Source organism: Acipenser ruthenus, chromosome 7 (genome assembly GCF_902713425.1).
Source record: "Acipenser ruthenus chromosome 7, fAciRut3.2 maternal haplotype, whole genome shotgun sequence".
NCBI lineage: Eukaryota > Metazoa > Chordata > Actinopteri > Acipenseriformes > Acipenseridae > Acipenser > Acipenser ruthenus.
In genome coordinates this window covers 50,216,469-50,231,737 of record NC_081195.1, presented here as the reverse complement: position 1 = coordinate 50,231,737, position 15,269 = coordinate 50,216,469, and the positions used below count along the sequence as shown (strand labels likewise).

Below are 15,269 nucleotides of genomic sequence, written 5' to 3'. Positions count from 1 at the left end.
TAACACAAGTTAGTCTTGTATTTTACCAGATGGAGAAGTCTTGGCAGCTAGACCTCCAGGTTGTTGCAGAAACAAACACAATTTATAATGGGCATTGTTTTTAGACTCTTGTTTGCACTAATGACAAATGATTTAAAGAATACTTTTGGTTGTAATGAGATTAAAAATACATTAATATCAAAGTCTGATAAAAGGAAAATAAAGCTTAATTACTGCTCCTTTTGTCCCCACTTACTTAACTTACAGTAAAATACCAAACTATCACAGTGTACTACAGTATGTTACTGCCTAGTTCTGGGAATATGGTGTCTAGGTGAGTGTTTTATATGGTGTAGTGCTTCTTGTGGAGTTTCTGTTTTATACTGCATTATGTTTTTCTTCATTAACTTGTTTATTATCTAGTGAATACTGGTCTTTAATAATATATCAGAAATTATGTCAAACATGTAATTGACATTCAAGCATTACTATATGTCTTTAGCATTCAGTGGAATGTTTTAATAATTCATACTCACTTCTTATTAAATATGCCACAACTGAAGGTACATTTTCTGTATATACCAAGAAATGCTTCGTCAGCCTATATTATATAGTATACTAGAATTTATATTAAGAAAAATGTGAATTGTGTTTTCTTCCCCTTCACATTGTCAACAGCGTTGCCAGATTTCCCAGGCTTTTTAAAGTTTATGGTTTGGAACTGTTGCTAATATTTATTGCCAACACACAAAGTGATTCCAATAACACGCCATTCCATTTCCTTTACAACTCCTACGGGTAATATTTTCCTGTACGTAGACTAGTATTGGTACTTCACATTCTAAATATATTAAGTCAAAATGTATTTATGTTTGTTTAAATGCATTTTGAGTATGTGCTGCTTGACTGCATACAATTTAGCAAGCTACAAAGACAAGTACCATATTGCTTTCCAGAGCAAGGAAATTATACATTAGTCACTAAATGCAATAGAATGCATTGTTGTGCCCTGGTGTGTTTCGCTGCCTTTCCAGATAATGTAACAAACCACCAGCCTTGTGGAGAGTAAATCTAAACCACATCCACTGCTGCTCATAATTGATTTAAGACCACAAGACCACTGGTTGACTAGAGACCCCAAAACACTTTTATTGTAAAGAAAAGCAACTTTAACCCTTACAGACTGAGCCCAACTCATCTCTGAATTTAGAGGCAGCTGAATGATGGAAAAATTAAATTTCTAAGCACCAGTTTATTGGCAGTATTAGTTTTTGTAAATAGTATGATGTCGATATTACATTTTTATGTATTTATTTTAGCTGGCCCATGCTTGTTTGTAGCTATGGAGACATAGTTTCTGAGGCAACATCAATCAGTCATATATTTGTTTCTGTAGCGCCCCATATACATAATAAAATGTCTCAAGGCGCTTCACAAAATCTACTTAAAAACAAGAAAATATCCAATTATTAGCCTGGTCGAACAAAAAAGTCTTCAGTCTAATTTTAAACAAAGAAATTGTGGGGACACTCCTGATGTCTCTGGGAAGAGAGCGCCAAAGTTTAAGTGAGACATCGAAAGGAGAGTAAATTTGCACAGTAATGCTTTTCCCATACTTCCAGTAGTGAAGAGTACCTATAAAATTAGTTTTAAAAATGTTTTTGATTTTCATAATTTGATTTAATAAGTAACTTTGCAAAAGGATAATCCATACTATTCAGTGTCTAATATGGAAAAATAGCACTGTAGGCATTTCAACAGGTAGGGAGTTATGAATGAGATGAAATGGGATTTCATCTGTATTTTACAGATGGATTATCATTGCCTTGCCATTGATAGAATGGATTCCCTTTAAAACAAATGTAAATACTGGGATTCCAGCATCCTTATTACTAAGTTACATCCTTTTATATTACTAAATTATTATTTTAATTGACTATCAAATAATAGTAATTGGTCCCATATAAAAGGATCAAGTGCATTTATATATGCCATTTTATAAGAACAATAACACACTTGAAGGTTTGCAGTTAAGACAAACACATATCTCCTTGTGTATAAACAGGTCATTTACAAACCTTTTCCTTTTCCATCTTGCATCAACGAAAGTTTAATACTGACTGGTTGTGATTTTAACTAAATGAATCAATACCTGAAGAAGCTTGTTTCAGCAATTTAGTATTAGAACATTCTAATTAGACGAGAATCTACTTCTGAATCCTTTATGAGCTTTGGCTGGCTTCCTTTGATTCTGCAAAAAGAAAAAAACCTTGTTGCTGTGTAATTTCTTGGTGTGCACATTCCCCAGCCTTTTTGCTTTTTATAAATGATACTTTTTCAATCAGTACATGAGATTGTAATATTTGTAGATGTTTCATCAATAAAATCTAATTGATTTCTATGCAATATATTTATGTATTAATAAGTTTAACACATTTTAATTATTTACAAACTATGTAACTATAAAACTTAAGCATTACTGATTTTCGCTTGATTTAATGGGGAAAAAACAGTAATGCTATGCATAGTAATATATAATTGCCACTATATTTGGAATTTACTATTAAAAGTAACAGAAAACAAACAAGTCTTTACCTCTAAATATGTTGTATGCCATTAGCAGCTATTATCTAATAATGATTTGCAGCAAAGAAAACAACTATTTTTATGCCCCTTTTTTCATTTGACAGCAAACTAAACAAAAACAGCCTTCAGTTTCATTTGTGTTGTAGTATTGCATGATTTAGAACTCTTGGGCGTTGTAAAAAAATGTTTTCTAACCTTTTTCCAGGTCTTAGAAAGGAGACTTTTTTCAAATTTTTGTAACCAAACTTTTATCATTCTGTTTAATGATACTGTTTTTTTTTTCTTTCTTCATGTTTGTCTACTCTTAAACCTAATAAATCATTTCCTGCTTTAAAGCCCCAGTGTCTTTGAAACTTAGGGTCAAAGTTAACCTTAAACACTATTTTAAAGACTGGACTTGTGGTATTTTTCACAGGTTTGTCACATTTCACACATCACTGCTCCACACTCACAGAGAAGATACAGATTTGTGCAACGTGACTAAGGAAGTGCTTCTGTTTTAATTTTTTTTTTTTTTTAAACAAACATACTTTTAAAGGTTAGTTATACTATAAAATATCTATTTTTTTTTGTCCCCATGGCATAGACTGCTTGAAGGTTTTTTTTTCACTTCTGAAAAAAAGGTTTGTACAATCACGAAAAAAAACACAATTATAAACAAATCAAATAAAAGAAACAATTCTCACATACATACACTGTGTAAAGAAAGACAGTTCCACTGTCATTCAGTATTTAAAAAAAGAACTGAGAGCTCTGTAATAGAAACGATACAGAAAAACAGAAACGGGATACTCCCCGGGATTTAAATTGTACACAATGCCCATAACAACTGCAAACCTTTTTACAAATGTTGCATAATTTAAATATTTACAAAATATAAACAATGTGTACTTATAAAATACTACTTCAATTTTTACATATAGAACCATTCTTATTTATGTTTTTTGAAGCAATAAAGTCAAACCCTGATGAACCTTCTTTCTGAATAGTTCCAGACAGAAGTTAAAATGTTTATTATTTAAACAAAACCTGTCTCGTTATGTAAAAATGTAACCATTTACGGTTAAAAATTACATTTTCCTTGTTCCATATACATGTTTTATCAGGGTGTGACAATGTAATTTATTGTATTATCTTTAAAAAATCCCTATCATAAATTGTGTCTGTTTGGCTATTTAATTCTATTATCATGCAGTTTGAATTTTCTGAAAGTCTTGTATAAATTGGCATTCGTTTTCTTTTAATACTGAACATCTAACTACATTTCTTATGGCAATACATTCTATTTATATCATTTTTAAAATATATACTCTGAGTGACAATTAAAAACAAATACTTTTTAAATATAATTAAGACATTTTTTATAATATAGTGAAGTATTGTAATATGGATTTTCATACTCTTTTAAACAAACTACATTGGTCTTCTTTCTATTTGGATATTCTTGCTTTTGCCCAATGGTTGGTTTTCTTTTACAAAAACTTTTCTTTGTATCTCTTTGCTCGGCTGTGGGTCCACATTCCCTTTGCATCCCCTCTGTGTAACTGAATAATAATACTCAATGCATGTTGAAATTACTTTTTTTATATTGGTGTAAGTATTTTGGAGGCTGGGGTGATGTTTGCAGGAGGCATATGTAGTCAGCCATTTTGTTTTCAACAAACTCAGTCTTGATTCCTTGCGGGTTGTTTTATGTAACCGTTCTTTGCTTTGGATACCTCTTGTGCTTGTGGTGGAGTGTTAACTCTCCAGACCATAGTGCTGTTTTATTTAGGACTGTTTCCTTGTTTTATGCCTCTCTGCATCTTTTGCAAACAGTTGCTAATTTTCCTGAGTTTACATCAGAAAGCCTCATGACCTTCTTTTTACCCTTTTTATTCTGTTCTCATGTTTGGTTCTTTTCTAATAGATAACACTGTGTAACAATTTTTTTTTTTTTGTTGGTTCCTGGGTAGTAAGTGTTATTTCCTAATTGCTTATGCCTCAAAAGTATAGAAAATGGCTATTATTCCCCACAAACTTTGCTTTTGTGACCAGGACAGTGACATTTTGAAATTTACCTATTTTCCAGAACATTCCAGATAGATTCAGTGCTGAGTAAACTTGGAGTAACTTCTAGAACTTCCTAGAACTTTCCAGTAATATAAATAGTAGTATAAATACAGGGACCTTAAGCCCACCAGTTCAGTTTAGTTCCAGCTGCCTAAGTGGATACATATCTGCATTTTTATGAGATGGCATCAAGGTCATAGGAGACTTCAAAATGGTGGCATTCCTGATGGGTCTCCAAGGTGTTTTTACCAAGTTTCCCTGCTATCTTTGCCTTTGGGACAGCAGGGACACCAAGGCGCACTACCACAGGCAGGACTGGCCACAGCGGACCGAGTTCTCTGTGGGGAGGAACAACGTCAAGTGGGAGCCACTGGTGGACCCCCGGAAGGTGCTGATGCCACCACTGCACATCAAATTGGGCCTTATGAAACAATTTGTCAGAGCTCTAGGTAAGGAGTCGGCAGCCTTCAAGTACCTTCAAGACTTCTTCCCTAAGCTGTCTGAGGCAAAGGTCAAAGCCGATGTCTTCGTCAGACCACAGATAAAGAAGATCCTGGAGTGCAATGAATTCCCCAAGAAGCTCACTAGTAAGGAGAAAGCGGCTTGGAACAGCTTTGTCGCAGTGGTTCGGGGCTTCCTGGGCAATCACAAGGCCGAAAACTATGTGGAGCTGGTTGAGACTCTGGTGAAGAACTACGGCACAATGGGCTGTAGGATGTCCCTCATAGTCCATATCCTTGATGCTCATCTTGATAAATTCAAGGAGAACATGGGAGCGTACTCGGAGGAGCAAGGCGACCGCTTCCACCAGGATATACTGAACTTTGAACGCCGCTACCAAGGACAGTATAATGATGGGAGACTACATTTGGGGGCTGATTCGTGAAAGTGATTTACAGTATAATCGTAAATCTCGAAAAACTACTCACTTCTAAATCTTTTGTAGTCATTTTTGTATTACTTTAGTATAAATACATGTTAATTTGGATTCATATGTTGTTTTTTTCTGACTTTATGTGAACGAAAAGACACAAATTTGCTCGTTTTCTCATTGGAAATAGGTAAATTTCAAAATATCACTGTCCTGGTCACAAAAGCAAAGTTTGTGGGGAATAATAGCCATTTTCTATACTTTTGAGGCATAAGCAATTAGGAAATAACTCTTACTACCCAGGAACAAAAATTGTGTTACATAGTGTAATAACTGTGCCTGGGTGTCAGGCTGCTATTTGCAGGTGTGCATGTCAGTTATGCTTTCGCACCGTCTGCAGCGCACATAGCAACACCACACAAATTTGCACTCACACCTCTCCACGTGTCTGACCACGTGAGTATTATAGCCCTGGCCACAGCACAGCAGGTTACACCCACCTGGCCCAGTGGAGGTGCGGTTACACTCTCTGCCACGAGTCCCAGCAATCCCTAGTTTCTTGTCTTCAAGACAGTAGTTCGGGGACTTGTTCACATAGATCAGCTCTTCCTTGCTGACGGGTATTCTGCGGTGGTCCTTCTCTTTCCTCCGCATCTTCTTTTTTGACCTGTCAAGGACCTGAATGCTGTTTTCATATCTGTCCTTCAGGAAACGACCAACCCTCTCAAAAGAGGACATGGTTTTCCAACAGGTCTTCACTGCACAAGACCCAGACACTCCATGGCAGCGACAGTCAGTAGACATCATCTTCCCAATGGCCTGAGGAAGGAGAGAAGTCTTTTACTCGGGGGAATTCTACATAACAAGATAAATGCTTGTGCATATCAAAATCACAACAAAAGCCAATTTCTCCAATAATGAGTAACTTCATAAAAGTATTAGTATTATTATTATTATTCTTATTATTATTATTATTATTATTATTATTATTATTATTATTATTATTAATCAGTGACTGCAAATGCAGCAATGTTTTGAGGACTTTGTCAGAATCAATATGTTTTGATGTTTGTGTTGTATTTTGTTTTCTATTACAAGATACAGCTTTAAAGGAAGTTAATGTTTATTCCAGTGACTGCAAAAAACAGTGTGTACCCCACTAAGCAAGAAAGCTCCCATACAATGCATGCTATGTAAGTCCAATGTGGAAAACTAGTATGTCTGTGCAATAGTGCATGAACACTGATAGACACTAAAACTGACTTCTTTTTTTCTTGCCCCGCTGCTGTTATCTTGTTAGGTTTTAACTGTATTGTAAACTAAACCCAGAGTTCACCCTCCTCTGACTCAGACGTGAAATTTGCTTTAGGAAGACCTATTGGAGTTTCTGTCACATTAGTGTCACTTTGTGTCAAAGATGCCGTGTGTATTTTCCACAGAAGTTATTAGACTTAGACTGTGGGGGCTCTTTTCACAAAACTTACCTTAAAATTAGAGGGTTATTTTAAGACTGCATGATAATAGTGCAACACGGTGCATCTGCTGGTTAAACCATTATATTACAAACTTTTAAGAAATATTTGACCTAAGCCATGACGAGAGAACTTATTTTAAATCTGATTATTTGACAGATACTGATCGAACACTGACTGTTCACTGAGTGTTCACTGAGCGCTACTTCATAAAATAGCTATTCCTATAATATCCCAGGTCATGAGCATCTTTGAGAGCCACAAAACACCTGTTTTTAACACAATATTTTAAAACAAACAGAAAGGTCAAATTTGCCTGCAGCACACTAAGTTACATGGTGTGTTATAAGAAGATAATAGCCTTAGTGAAACTACTCTGTCTACCAGTGTGATATGGAAACTGTTTCTATACATTGACAAACTGTGAAGTATAAGAAAAGTTAAACATTTAAAATGAGTTAAGGTGCTCCTTTCTAGTATCTTATTTTTCAATATTCCAATAACTTGAATCTATACCTTAGCAAATGTAAAACACAGTACACAATTCACAGAATATGTTATAGTCTATTTGTGGTTTTTCTGTGACACATACAAACCAGTTACAGAGTTCCTGGATTAAGATCTATGTAAAAAGGTATTACATTTACATTTAAACAAATTAGCATGGATTTCAATTAAATCCTAGGAATTTCTTATCTGTGTTTTTTTTTCTTATTGCTGTGTATAACATATACTGGTTGCTGTACTTCACTCTACTTACATTATTTCTCATTACTATTACAGGATGTATTAAATAACATAACTCTTCTTACCTGCCTGCCAGCCTCGCTGTTGTGTTGATTCATGGTTAAAAGGGCATCTCCCCCTTTGACAGAGATGTTCTTCACCGAATTGTCAATAAACTTCCTACTAAACCCCATTCCATACTGGATGTGATCGGAGCAGCCCCCCCAGTGCCAGCCCTCACTGGGTGAGCCCCCTCCTTGCAGGCTGGTATCACACGAGCACTCGGTCATATTTCCTGCGCTGCATGAGCGGGTCACCGCATGCACCAGGCCTGCTGCAGTCACTGCGTAAATAAATGCAGACTCCTTTGTTCCTGGAAATTATTCAAAGAGAAGGGTTTTTAATAATCGCATGCATTGGTGACTGTATCTGTCTCCACTGACAGTAAGTCAGCGACAGATGCACCCCCTCCCCCCCCACCTCACACAGCTTTGTCTGCTTTCAGACAGTTCAGCTTTTTATTTCACCAGTGTATGCAAACCAGCTTTCACAGCCAGTATTTTATTGAGACTGGTTGATATAAATCAGTATTGGGAAACACTATAAAAAGTGCATTACTTTTATTTTGTTTAACAACATTTCTAAATTAGTTACGCTCATAAAAGATCTATCAACATTAACCCTTAAAACGAAGTCAACTGTGTATATATATAGTTTTATAAATATCTCAAGTTAAGGGACAATAAAATGAATTTATGAGTAAAACAGAAATATGAAACAAAGATAATTACAAGAAAGTGGGATTTTAACACGACAAATAAATCATGTTTTATATCTACAGCACAGTGGAAAATAGAGCCCCACGGTTTCATGCCAAAACTGTGAATTGTATACAGTTTGTATAATCTCAAATGGCATTTCTTTCTTTTAATCATTATAGCTATCATTTCATTTTAGTGACTGATTGTGCACCAGCGTGAATGTAAAATGAACCATTATGTATTTGAACTATTGGCTTAAAATATGCTGGCAACAATTCATCATGGATTACACTTATTTCCATACAGATTCCAAAAAATATATAATTGTCATTCCGTTTCTGTGACTATGTCTGAATTAAGTTTTGTTTTGAAGTGTTGAATTGAGTAGTTCCAAACTGTGGTCTGCGAATACACCCCAAGTGGTCCCAGAAAAGTGAACCTACTTAATCTGTAAACCCTGTAATATCTAAAGCACAGGCACTGGTATTGTTAGGAGGATGAATACACCTGCTTCATTGCCTTGCTAGTGTAATGATCCAAGGCAAGTCCAGAAACACCTACTGTAGGTGGTCCACATCCTGTAAAAAGGTTGGGATCCACTGCTATAGCATACTAGAAAAATTAAACCATATTTTAAATGACAGAATACAGCAAAATAAACTATTCTCTGTGAACTTTGGCTCAATTCTTATCTTTCGGATCTATACCAAAAATGGTCTTCTCTCTCAGCCTTTAATTTGTTTTATTTTTTTTCATACTTTTATTGATATCTATTATTACTCTAGCATTGTATGCTTTAAATTGTATAATGTAGCTAGTATTCAATTAAACTAAAATAATAAATCAAATTAGTAAATGGGGGTGTACAAAAAAATCTTTACATTTCATTAAAAAAAAACTTATGCAGGACATGAAAGGTACTGTTATTTATACATCTACAGTAGGTATATTTGATGTATCACGCTATAATACAAAGTGCAATGTTCCACAAAGTATTTGTTATTTGAATATCTTACTTTCGCAAAAAATACATCTACTATTTATCTTTTTTTTTTATTTCTAGAAGATAACTCATATAGTTAACTACAGTACATGAAACGCAATTTAAGTGAACACCATGTTTATTTACAGTAAATTGCTCCTTATTTGTATTAAAACACACACACACACACACACACACACACACACACACACACACACACACACACACACACACACACACACATATATATATATATATATATATATATATATATATATATATATATATATATCATAATTCATTCTGCGTTTAACGTGAGAAGTCAAGGGCATTGATTTAGCCAAAATGCAAACAATGAAAGAAATATAAAAGTTTGAGATTTGGACCATTGATAAAACAATGACAACAGCCACGTCAATTCATGCTACCTATCAAATGTTCCTACCTTACTACTGCGCATGCCCAGACTATTGTCACCCTGCACTGTGCATGCCCAGTTTGATTTTTTCCTGAAGACCGAGGACGCTCATCAAAAACTGCTACCTATTTTTTTTTTTGTATGTGAAAGTACGTGTTTTGTAAAGTTACATTTGACTCCACGTATAATAATAATTTTAATATTAAATATAGACAGCTGGTGGTAAAGTGTAGTATAGATAATTAGCCTACATATATACGCAACTATACCCTAACTGTAAATGTTGTACATTGAAGCGCAGTGTTTACTTGACACTATAAGTAGCCTAACCCTTAAATACACCTTTGTAAAATTGTTTTGCGAAGGTATTATTATTATTATTATTATTATTATTATTATTATTATTATTATTAGAGATATTTCCTGGTGTGAATTCCGATCATCTTGTTGACATTAGTTTACAAATAAGTTATGTTAATTATATTACATTATTTTTGTTTCGCCATATCATTTTTAGAGTCTTTTCAAACTACTTCATATAACCACCAACGTGAATCGTTGTTATTGTTTTAACTTGACCAAACAAACAAACAAACAAACAAACAAACAGAACCTTTATAACTACAGATGACATTTTTGTACAGGTAAATTTTGACAAAGTAGCAAAAATTGACGCTACACCGGTAAATGGTGTAACAAGAACAGACTGCAGACACGCTCTATCAGGTTATTTATGCCTTGGATCACAATGCAAAAATGTTGAATTTTGCAATAAAAACGACATTGTATGCTAACACTATAGGGGCTGTAAATACATATCATAACGACTATAATCCTAAATTTAAAATATGATAGCAGACGAGTCCCTTCTTCAAAGCAGATACTTGACCATAGCAAGCTGGTTTGCAGTGGTAGTAAAATCAAAGCAGATGTGAACATTCTCAATAGACAACACAATAAGGATTCCACAGCTGTTCTCTAAATTTAAAATCAATATAACTCCTAAAGAGAAAATGTAGTTCAGTTACTGAACTCAGAGAAGTAATCCTTGGGATACAGTAGCCTAATGATTTACTAAAATGTGAAATGTTTTCAAAACACTATTTGCTGCATAGATGTATAGGCAACTGCACCTAAATGCACTGTCTCTCTTGAGTGTTACATTCAGTGACGCTCATGGACTAAAATTAATATAACGCAAATCAAAACTATATGGGTTTGTTTAAAACACACATTTACATCCTGAGGATTTAGTAAACACGTTTCTCAGATTTGCCAATCCATCACAGTTACTTTGAGGCAGTTGACGTATTGAAAGTCGCACTCTTATTTCCCACACTCTCTTAATTTACACGTTGAAATGTATAATTACTTACCGCTGGTAAGCTCGTATCCAAATACCGATCGTTCTGATGTCGTGGAGCAGTTCCACCGCTCGTTTTTGAACTGACTCTGGCACTCGTGTATCCCCAGCCGAGCTCCCTCTTTGATGCTGGGCAAAAGGTACGGTTTTCTTTTGCAAAGATCTTTCTGTTTATTTGTCAGAGGTAGATTTGCACATCCCATCTTTTCAGGGATTCCTAAGGATGTAATGCCCAGCCACCTGTAGTATATGTGCACATACAGTTAACGTTTAAACGCATGTTTGAAATATAAAGGATTTTTTTAAAATGTATTTCACAAAAAAAAAACAAAAAAAAAACAATAGCACTTTAAAAAAGCCTATATTTTCTATTATGTATTATGTTAAATGTCTAAGTATTATGTTCAAACTTCTGGTAAAAATGAAGCATACTGTACTTACGTCCAGCTTCCTTTGGAATAGGGAAAAGCAGACAGAATCAAAATCGAGAGAACGCAAAGTCGATGTAATCCAAAGGCAGTTTTTTTCTCCATGGCCAAAACATTTATGATTCAGCATCAAAGTTTAGATTGTACCGAGTCTAAAACCTGTTACAGATTACAAATAGGAGCCTGAGGCTACTTTAGTCCAAAAACGTGACAGGCGTCTTGTGAATACCCCTTGGAACGCAAATAAGATCAGTGAGCGCTGATAGATTTCAAAACTGCAGGAAGAGATGAGCAATACGAATCGTTTTTTATTGATATCCTCTAGATTAGAAACATTCAGTTTGATCTTCACCTTCCAGTGTCTGAGAGAGCTTTCCTACAATAGGCTATACCACACCCAGCTTCTGATTGGTCAGGCGCACGGGTAATATGCAATAGATATTATACAATTGAAAAGGAATTGGCTAGGAGCTCAGGGCTTTGTTTTAAAGGTGGCACAGCAGTGGACGTGGGGAATACCACTGTCACTGTTACACAAACAATAGCCTAACTGGTACAAGATATTTAGCAGATTAAATTGTGCATTCTTACTTATTATTATTCACCAACATTTTACAGAAAACATGTAATCTCAGAGCATCAGTACCGTACTAAAATTAAACAACATAGCAGGTTTACAAAGATTTTATACATATATATATATATATATATATATATATATATATATATATATATATATATATATATATATATATATATATATATATATAATGGACTCTACATATTACATCATACTTTTTTTGATGCTAATGAAAGAATAGATTATTCATTTTTGCTAATCTGTATTGGCTACTATGCTTGTATGTCATTTCGTAGAAAATTCAAAAAGAATTACAAATTAAACAACAAAAAAGTCAGTTCCCTTTACACAGTCTAACTATATGTAAACATTTTAAACACACCAGCAATCGTGTTTCGAAAACAGCTTTTCTAATTCGCCCTGTTGCGTAGGAACAATTTTAGGACTATTTGGATTTCTCAATGGACAACAGAGTTCTGGTCTTTTTTTTTGTAAAGTTTTCTGAATAAAGTCATTCTGTTTGTTATAACTCATGAATATGCATATTCACACTTTAAAAAAATATATATTTAAGAATATTGTTATTGAATTACTGTCTCTTGTAATGTAAACACAGAAAAGTGTAGTTTTCACAAAAGGAATATACCGATTTATTTGTTTTCTTTGGAAAAAACGTCACCTTTCCTAAAAATAATTATAAAAGGAAAAATCGTCCGCACCCACTCAGAAAAATAACAAACATTTTTGCACACTGTGATTTTATATGATGAGTCTGGATCAATTTTGGTTAAAGTTTTTAGATGTTATGAGGATACTTTGAAAGCGCAGATCTAGCCGTGTGTGTGTGTGTTGAGAGCTTTCTTTCCCTCCGCCCGCCTCTCTAATGGAAATTCAGGATAAGACCTCTACAGTAGACAGAAGAACACATCTGATAATTGGTGGAGATGAAACACAGAAGACAATCTCCCACTTTGAAATGCTGCTGAGTTTGAGACCAGTCATTGGAGTTGGGGAGCAGGTTATATTAATCCATGGGATGACACAAATTGTGACTGAGATAAAGTTGGGATGTTTAATGACATCATTGCCCTCTGATATACTGTTAACAGAAATATACTAATAGTGTTTAAAAAAAAAAAAAAACATGAAAGACACGTTTAATATTGTCTGTTTTTCGGACTGCATATGAATCCTGAAAATTAAAACTCCACTTTAAATTGTGGATATAACTAGTGTTTCTTTTTATAAACATTTGATCAAACTGAGCATACTGCATATGCCAAGCAACGTAAAAAAGAGAATAAAAAATTCAATATTTAGGTAGTTTGCGGATATTAAGGATAGCATTACATAAGCTCCCTCAGATACATGCTGCATCTCAAGAGCACCATTTAGCAGCAATTTGAAAAACTGCCAATAATTATTTTGTTACAGGTGTTTCAGGAGGTTGGAGGAGAATGCATTCTATTCATTTTTTTTTCTGAAATCTTTTGATAAGACCTATTTGTTATGCTTCCGATATTATAGTAGTGTTCAATTTGAAATGCATTCTAGAAAACGTTCCCATCCGTTTAAAATCACAGCAACATGTAGTGTAGTACTGCAGTTGTGAATGTATACATACCTGTAATACTTATTGGTCTGTCGGGAAATGATCATACTCTTTGTTGAGCAGTTAAACCATCAAATGTATAGCAAATGTGCACTTTACCCTTTTACTATGTATCCACAATGCTGTATATACTTGATATGCATTTTCAGGGCTGTTCCAAGTCCAGTGAGGGCTGTGCTTTGTTCAGCTTTTTCGTTGAGGACAAGCTCAGGTCTGGTTCTGTTTTGAGAAAATCCCTCCAAGAGGAACATTATAAAATTGTATCTGCATCAAACTGGAAGCTGGCTCGCTTGAGCAAAACAGTAGCAAGCTCTAGATATTCTTTCATGATGATGGAACTATTGCAACACAGAACACCACCCAATATGTAGCCCTGCCACACAAAAAGCCCAGTGTAGATCAGGCAATTCTTTATCATTATGCTGTAAGAAAAAAAAAAGTTACTTTCTTTCCAGTTAGTAGAACCTTTAATGTATAAAAACAATGTGGACAAGCCAGTCATTTTTAAAAAAAATATATTTTAGAATTCATAGTAATTCAATCTTACCAGGAAGCAGACACAATAACTCATTCAGTTTTGTTGTCTGTTTCAGTTTGATAAACTACTTATTAAAAGCTAGTCCAAGTAGATTATAATAATTTTAATAGACATGCAACTCTTATTCAGGTCAGCAAAGGATCACATCAAGGTTGCCTTTGGTTAAAGCCAAATACATTTCTTTATTTTTCAGACACGAGGTATTTGATGTATTACGTTGTTATAATAATAACATGCAGCAGGATTAGTTCAAAGTTAGTAATCTGCCAAAGTAAAAAAATTAAATAAAGGGGCTTATAAATGGACCGTAGCTTGCTCCAAAACATTTAAAACTTTTTGCTGGGATTATATTGAGTCTGATTGACAATCTTATCCTGATTCACATGATAGCTGAATGATCTTATACACATTTACTTTAAGTTAAAGGTATAACACAGTGTAGTTAATGTGCTGGTACTTTGAAGTATAACCCTAATGTCTATAGCGTGATATTATTATCCCCTAAATGAATTGATGACTGTGTATTATGTTTTATTGCTATTGTTGATGACACTATTTTTGAAAATATATATACTGTGCCTTGCGTAAGTATTCACCCCCCTTGGACTTTTCCACATTTTGTAGTGTTACAACCTGGAATTAAAATGGATTTAATTGAAATTTTTACCATTTGATTTACACAACATACTTAACACTTTGAAGGTGCAAAATATTTTTTTATTGTGACACAAAAGTTAATTAAACAAAAATAAAGACATTTGTTGGTTGCATAAGTATTCAGCCCCCTGAGTCAATACTTGGTAGAAGCACCTTTGGCAGCAATTACAGCTGTGAGTCTTTTTGGGTAAGTCTCTACCAGCTTTGCACATCTGGATCCTGCAAGTTTTGCCCATTCTTCTTG

The 15,269-nt window shown here is 34.4% G+C and overlaps 1 protein-coding gene across 1 annotated transcript; it reads right to left on the bottom strand.

Annotated features, from left to right (window-relative positions):
* Window positions 1-3,046: 3,046 nt before the first annotated feature.
* Window positions 3,047-12,019, bottom strand: LOC117414657 (protein Wnt-16-like). The gene is made up of 4 exons (XM_034024423.2): window positions 11,652-12,019; window positions 11,224-11,450; window positions 7,773-8,059; window positions 3,047-6,307 (listed from the first exon to the last, which is right to left on the bottom strand). Exons 1-4 carry the CDS (start codon window positions 11,741-11,743, stop codon window positions 5,843-5,845), a joined length of 1,071 nt encoding a protein of 356 aa, XP_033880314.1. The 5' UTR covers window positions 11,744-12,019; the 3' UTR covers window positions 3,047-5,842.
* Window positions 12,020-15,269: the final 3,250 nt, after the last annotated feature.

Excerpts from the sequence above, each read along its gene's own strand:
- LOC117414657 (XM_034024423.2), bottom strand. The coding sequence starts at position 11,743 with ATGGAGAAAAAAACTGCCTTTGGATTACATCGACTTTGCGTTCTCTCG. Across the intron at positions 11,451-11,651 it reads TATTCCAAAGGAAGCTGGAC|GTGGCTGGGCATTACATCCT; the intron begins GTAAGTACAGTA and ends CATATACTACAG. Across the intron at positions 6,308-7,772 it reads ACAGCGAGGCTGGCAGGCAG|GCCATTGGGAAGATGATGTC; the intron begins GTAAGAAGAGTT and ends CTCCTTCCTCAG.